The 7,537-nt window shown below is 44.2% G+C and overlaps 1 protein-coding gene across 1 annotated transcript; it reads right to left on the bottom strand.

Annotated features, from left to right (window-relative positions):
- Positions 1–4,009: 4,009 nt before the first annotated feature.
- LOC147652083 (uncharacterized) lies at positions 4,010–4,925 on the bottom strand. The gene is made up of 2 exons (XM_086898012.1): positions 4,104–4,925; positions 4,010–4,015 (listed from the first exon to the last, which is right to left on the bottom strand). Exons 1-2 carry the CDS (start codon positions 4,923–4,925, stop codon positions 4,010–4,012), a joined length of 828 nt encoding a protein of 275 aa, XP_086754138.1.
- Between the last annotated feature and the right edge of the window lie 2,612 nt (positions 4,926–7,537).

Below are 7,537 nucleotides of genomic sequence, written 5' to 3'. Positions count from 1 at the left end.
TATATTGCAGACGTTTAGCTGTGTTACCTGGATCACTGCAGTAATTTTTAGCAACTTTTCCCATGCCTCCAAATCGATTGTGGAAAAGGGAACTTTAACCAATACCACTCCTCCCTCTGGTGCCACTGCCTCATGCAGAGGTGCCTGTATTATGTGTGTCTGTTGTCTAGTCCGGTGTGCAATCGGAGGGGTGTCTACATCCCCTGAGTCCACATCCTCATCCTCATCCCTTTCTGGTCTTATGTGGGGAAGCTTAAGCAACTCGTCTGCCAGATCTTGTTCTTGGGCCACAGTCTGGTAAACCTTATCTGATTTTGTGCATCTTTGCCCTATGCTACACACTGAACAACACTACTTAAGCTTTCCCCTCTTAGTCTTATTTTCCTTCTCCAGGGCCAATGCCAGAGGGTCAGAGGGAGCCCTGATCCCACAGTCCCTCTGCCATTCGGGGTGATTTCGAAGGGAGAAAAACATGTCAGCATATGATATCTCTGTCCACTTCCCTCCTGAGAAAGAGCACCAGTTGCAATAGCATGTTATAGTCCAAAGTTCCACTAGGTGGCCACCTCGCTCCCTCAGCCAATTTATATAGTGGCCACCAGTCCTTACAGAACCTGATTAAATCCCTCTTGTTCTCAGTTCCCCCACAATATCCAGCAATACCTTTCCAATGTGCAAGAATACAACCTAGCGGGCTCACTTTAGGGATTTCTTTACTTTGCCTAGTGCCCATTATTTCCTCCTTCTTGTCCTGTCCCATTTCCATCCAAAATTTTCCTCACACAATTTCACTGTCTCTTCCCAATATTCTTCTCACACACCATTCCAATTTGTGGGCACCCAATGTGACTTTCCACACACAAACCTCAGAGTTTTCACTTGGCATGTGGAGCATATGCCCCGATGGTTATTAAAGCAACAATACCGGCATCTACCCACGGTTAAAACAAATATTAACCATTTCACACTCAAGCACAACACTCCTCATTTACACTAGGGCTTGCTCCACACTGACCCCAGTCATTTCACTTTTCTCCGGCCGCCTCAGTCGCCCGAGGTTGGAACCGCGGACAGAGCTCCACACTCGCTCCGCACCTCTGGTGTGTCTCACTCGCTCATTCACACACCAAACACACTCAGTGACTCAACGTGTCCGGACTTAGCATTCACACAAAACAAGGGTTCGCTCGACTCACCTCCAGAGTCGCTAGCAGGCTGCTCCATCAGCTCAGCGAGAACCCCTCAGTCAGCTGCGCTATCGGCCAGGATCGATCCCTTTCTCTCTGTCTCCGGCCCCTCCTGGCCAGGTGCTTGCAGGCCCACTGGGACTGTGCTGTGCATCAGACGTCTCTATACGGCTTATCAGCAGCCCCTTCCTTGATATTTAATTCATATCTTTATCCGCAAGGCCAGCAGGTTGTTGTCTGTCCCTGCGGTGAGTGATCCGAGGTTGGAGGTCTCTCCCAGGAAGGTCCTGGGGGCGCACCAGGGAATCTTCTCCTCAGCTGCTCCCAGGACCAGACAGAGATCCTCCTGCCTGGCTCGCCAAAATGATATGCGGATAGAAAGAACTCTATAACTCACGGAGTAGTCATAAGAGGAGGTGTGAACTTATTCAGCACTGAGCTGCATGGGGGATATCTCCTCCAAAGGCATGCACTCCTTCGAGACTTGTTTCTCCCTTTTTATTCTCTATAAACTAAGGTTACACAGTACACCTAACACATATTCATTTTCTCCTCGCTTCCTATTAAAATTAGTTCCACGCCTACTTGCAGCTGCGCACTGCTCCTTGTTGGTCACTCTGGTGGTCTTCTGGGGGTCTTTGGGGCTGAAGTCAGCAATTTTCCTTCAGCTGAACTTTTCACCTTGTGTTCTTGCGCATGCTCCCTTCAGTTCTTTTGACCCCCTCCTCTTTCCATTTCTTCTGGCTTAGGGGTCCAAAAGAATCCAAGGAACCCCTCATCCTATGGCGCATTTATGCTTGCATCCTGTTTACGTATTCCAGCTCCTTATATCATCCTGTAGTCTTTATTGCCTTCCTGCTATTATGGGAGCAGTCAGCATTTCACATGGGTTTTGTAGCCCCTTCTTTTACACAAGACAATTTCATAAATGATTCCTGATTCTGAATTTCTCTGTTTCAACCCAAGTGATGTCAAGGGGACATGCGGGTCACTGAACTGATACTAGGTTCCCAGAATAGATATCCAGTTGAAAGGAATGGGAGAGATTTCTCTTTACAAACAAACTGTGGGTAAAGCTAGGTACTGAGAGATGGAAGAAGCAATGCATGGAACCACCAGATCCATAGGTTAAGAAAAAGGGGGGGGGGGGGGGGGGGTATACATTAGAAGGGCGGTTTGGTATACATTATTAGGCGATTTGGGAAGCCTGTACCTCTCAAATACTTCCACCAATGGGTAAAGAGAGTGGGAAATGCAGCTGGGAAATTAGGAAAAAAAGGAGGCTGCATCCTCTAAAAATTTGAGAGACCCCAGGGGAATGCCCCATGGCCTTTCCCTTTGTTATAGATTTTATTAATTAACAATAGTCGAGAAAGCCAATCAAAGACTTTTATTAATTGGAACAAGCAAAACAAAGAGGCAATGCAGCGCTGGGCGACAGGGGAACTCCGTCCTTCCAACTGCCGCGCCGACTGGGGTTCCGGTCGGTCCTTTTAAGCCGCTCACGAGCCTATCGTTGCAATTTTTCCGGAGTATTCTGCGCATGCTTTAAGGTTGTTGCCGGGGCATCTTCTGTTTCTCTTGGTTTCTGGAAAGTACCACTCAGGAAAGTACCACTCATATAAACGTATTAACTTTTACAAAAAGCTAACCACGAACAGGTGCGAGCCGTAACCTTTACAAAAAGCTAACCACAAACAGACTTTAACGAACAAACATTTCCATTAGTAACATCCTACTCAACAAGCAACATACTTTAATGAACAAACATATTTTATTACAGTCCCCCCTTTTTATCTAGGACAATTCTTTGCTTTGTTCATTAAACCTTTTTAGTTCTTGTCTGCTCCATTCTAACTCTTCTTCATCTGGGCCTGGGTTGATGGGTTCGTACCTTGCTCGTATTAGCATTAGATGAGCTGCTTCTAGTCTCTCCTTAACAATTGCTATAATTTTATTAAAAATACAGGGACCAAAAGTTAGTACTAAGATAAGTAAGATGACTGGCCCAGCTATTGTTGACAAGAGGGTGGTAAGCCAAGGAGAATGATTGAACCAATTGTGATACCAACTCTGGTGAGATTCTCTTTCACGCTCTCTTTGTTCGAGTTGCTTTCTAAGCTCAGCCATGGTGTCTACCGCTACTCCCGTTGAGTCCACATATGTACAACATTCTTCCTTCAAGGCTATACATAGTCCTCCCTGTTGTATTAACAGAAGGTCTAATCCTCTCCTATTTTGTAGGACTACTTCAGATAAAGACCGTACTGATTTAGTAAGGGCATCAATGGCTCTCTCTATCTTTAGCAGATCTTCATCTACGGACCGTCTCAAGGTTGTTAGTCCAGCTCTTTGGGATACTAAAGAGGTTATACCTGTTCCTGCTCCAACTCCTCCTACCGTTAGCAATACTGCAATCGTGAGTGCTGTGAATGGTTCTCTCTTTACTAAATGATGTTTTTCTGTTTCTTGATGGTCTATTACATACTCTTTGGGATGATATATAATTCGAGGGACAATGATTATTTGTATACAATATTCATATTTTTCATTGAATACTGTGGTGGATAAGCACGGTGTTAACTCCAGCTTGGAGCATATCCACTTATTATTATGAGCCGGCACCAGCCAGTTGACAACTCTCTTTTCCGGTAGTTTTATAGTTCTATTACATAGGTATTTTTGCTCTGAGGGAACAGTTCCTATACAGAGCCCCTGTCCAGTGACCTGAGTTATTGTAATCCCTGTGGTCCCTCTTTCCCGATTCCATGAACATTCCCTAGGGTTAGTTCCATTCCTCCTTCTCACATTAGCTACTGACCCTATTGCTTCATAAAATGGAGGATGAATGTCGTAGCATAACCAGCATTCTTTAGTTAATTCAGGATGGGTTTGATTTAAAACATTGAAGCTTGCCTGCATAATCTTCCAGAAAGTGTCATATACTCCAGGGGGTGAATGTTCTGTAGGTAGCATCATGATCTCATTTTTTTTAGATATGTTATAGTGGGTATTATTACTAAATGCAGGTCTCTCTTTCTTGGCTTTTCTTTCGGTTTCTCTTAAAGCTTCATTGGGTCCTATTACTTTTGGTAAATCATGAGGAATTCTCTCCTTCTTTATAAGAAAGTGTCCCCCTCGATCTTTTCTAGGTTCCCACAGTCTTATTCCCCATGTCTTCCCAATGAACCAACCGAGATCTGCTAGTGTTTGAGATTTCACTGTAATTTCTAACCCATCACAAGTGCCTGCTTCTCTCCAGTCTCCCCAGTCTCCATTTATGCTCCCAAAATCGGTGACTGTGCAGGGTTGAATTCCCCACCTTACAGAAATATATGGATCTGGGCCCCCTCCGGGTGTGAATCCTAATGCCATGGTCTCACAGCCCCAATATCCACAGTAGAATTCCCCGGGGTAATTGCAATATCCCTTCCCAGGATTCGAGGCTGGGCACATATAAACTGGTCGTCTTGGCTGATCTATCAAGATTAACTCAAGAAACCGGCATTTGAAGGTGGGCACCCCTGAAGTGATTACCGATTGAACTACTTTCTGTTCTTCTTCCCTAATTAGGGACCACTTAAAGGGTTCATGCGTAACTTCATCATTTCCGTAAACTTCCAATAAATTCCAGGACAATATCCAGGTTAACAACAAACCCGTGGCTTTCCCATTCCAGTAACGGAGATCCCATTTTCCAAAGAATTTATTCCCATTTTGAGGCATCTCCTGGACCATAACATCGAGATCCCATTGACAACAGGAGAATTTCCTCCACTGTTCATTACTCCTCTGCCTCGCCCGTCGACTCGGTTGCTTCGAGCCACGGGGTGAACCATCTTCTCGGCAGCAGGGATATTCTTCAGGAGGAAACTTTCTCTCTGTTTGAGTGAGCCTTAGTCTATATGATTGCCAATTACGATTTTTCACCTCCGGGGCCCTGCAGCTTACTGGTGCCACTTTTTGGCGACACAGTCCTGCTATTAGCCGGGCCACAAAGGGTCGAGGCTCGTTTGGGTGATAGCAGTACAGGTCCGGATTTACCCCTTTTGTAAATATATTCCACCACTCAGCCGACCCTTTTTCTAGATTTCCTGCTTTCACCCTTTGAGCTAGTACCCAATCGGTTATTTCTCTCTGGAGTGTCCAACACGATCGGCACACCCCTCGAGGGGGATGTCCGTTCCTGCAATGGGTCCACCACTTTTCTTTGCAAACTAAGCAAATAAAACAAACAAAGGGATAACAATTTCCTCCACAACTAATATCAGTACATATTATACTCACATTTTTGTTATAAAAGTTTCCTTGCTCATCATACTTAAGTACATTAAACAGATATTTAATTTTAAAAGTTCTATTTTGATCACTTCTGTCCATCAAACTCCAGGACCCTTAATGTCCGTTCTTATTGTCGTGGTTTTCTAGACAATTTAACTTTCAAGTCTCCCGCAGGACTAGTAACTGTCCATTCTTTATTATTCACTGGTCCTTTAATACGGCTGGCATGAGTCCATCCCCTCTCAGCAGTTCGAATAGCCGTGTTGGTGGTCAACAACACTAGATAAGGTCCCTCCCAGTGAGGTTGTAGAGTAGTTTCTTTCCACGTTTTTATGAGAACCCAATCTCCTGGTTTGACCTGATGTAATGTAATATCAAGAGGAGGTCTCTGTGTTAATTGCCCTTTTTTCCACAGCTCCTGACGATATTGCATCAGTTTATGGATGTACGCGTGGGTGATCCTATCTGAGATTCCCGGGTGATTCATGGGAATCCCTGCATCATATGGCATTCCATACAACATCTCGAAAGGAGATATTCCTATATCGGCCCTGGGTTGGGTTCTAATATTTAACAATGCCAAGGGAACACATCTAACCCATGAAAGTTTGGTCTCAAGCATCAATTTTGTTAACTGCTTCTTAAGTTCTCCATTCATTCGTTCTACTAGGCCAGAACTTTGGGGATGCAACAGAGTGTGTTCTTCCCACCTTATTCCCAGGGCTTCCGCTAGATTTCGTATTATTTTGGACGTAAAGTGTGGTCCTTGATCCGAATCGATAATTTCGGTTATTCCATATCTAGGAATTATATGTTCTAATAAAACTTTTGTCACTGTTTGTGCGGTGGCCCTGGTGGTCGGGAAGGCTTCTATGAAATGTGTAAGATGGTCTACAATGTAGATCTATTCTACAATGTAGGTCTAGCATGTATTTATATCTTCCTACCTTGGGGAGCTCTGTAAAGTCAATTTGGACTTTAGAAAATGGTCTTACTGCTAGGGGTCTTCGTCCCATTGGCATTTGTCTTTGTACAGCCCTGTTAACTTTTAAACACGTGGAACATCCCTGAGTAATATATTTGGCCAGGTCATGCAGCCCTATACACATATATTTAGCAGCAAAATGGTCTACTAGAGCCTGGCTACCCCAATGTGTTTGCTTATGTAGATTGTCTAAGACTTGAAAAGCTACTGATTTCGATAACATTTCTCTCCCACCGGTTAAATGCCAGTTCCCTTCCTTATTTTTAGTACACCCCATCTGAGCAAGTTTTTGCTCCTCTTTTGGAGTGAATACAAGAATTTCCGATTTGGGCGCTGGTGACTCCACTCTTTTCTCCTTTAACACCAGTTCTCGTAATGCCGCCCGCTTGGCTTCCTGATCCGCCGCATTATTTCCCCTTGATTTGTAATCTATCCCCTTCTGGTGTCCTTTTAGATGTACTACAGCTAGTTTTATGGGCCCCCGCAAAGCAAGCAAAACTGCTTTTATCAGCTCTTGATGAATCAAATCCTTCCCTTGCAAATTAATTAACCCTCTTTCCTCCCAAATTTTTCCGAAGGTGTGTATTACCCCATAACTATACTTGGAGTCCGTATAAATTGTCCCGACTTTTCCCTTTAATCTCTTTAGAGCTTGTAGTACAGCATATAGTTCACAAGCTTGTGCTGACCAGGAACTATTCAGTGGTCCTGATTCTAGAGTCTTAAACGTCTCCCCATCTATAACCGCATATCCCGATTTTCTCTTCCCTTCAATCACCCTGGAAGATCCGTCCACAAAGATCTTCTCTCCATCATCTAATTCCTCTTCCTCCAGGTCGGGCCTAATTTTAGTCTGCTCCTCCATGGTTTGGAGGCAATTGTGTGTTAGTTCTGACTCTTCAGACCCTCCATATAGGAATTGTGCAGGATTTTGGAGGCTAGTGGTTTCTAAAGTTAAATTTGGAGCTTCCAATAAAATACCCTCATATTTGAGCAGACGGGAATCTGATATCCATTTCTCAGCTTTCTGTTGCAGCACACCTCGAATATTGTGAGGGGATAATACCTTTATGTTGCTGTTAAA

This window comes from Cyanistes caeruleus, chromosome 7 (genome assembly GCF_971803275.1).
Source record: "Cyanistes caeruleus chromosome 7, bCyaCae1.hap1.1, whole genome shotgun sequence".
In the NCBI taxonomy this organism is placed as follows: domain Eukaryota; kingdom Metazoa; phylum Chordata; class Aves; order Passeriformes; family Paridae; genus Cyanistes; species Cyanistes caeruleus.
Note: the sequence above shows the minus strand (reverse complement) of the source record. Positions and strands in the feature narration are given on the sequence as shown.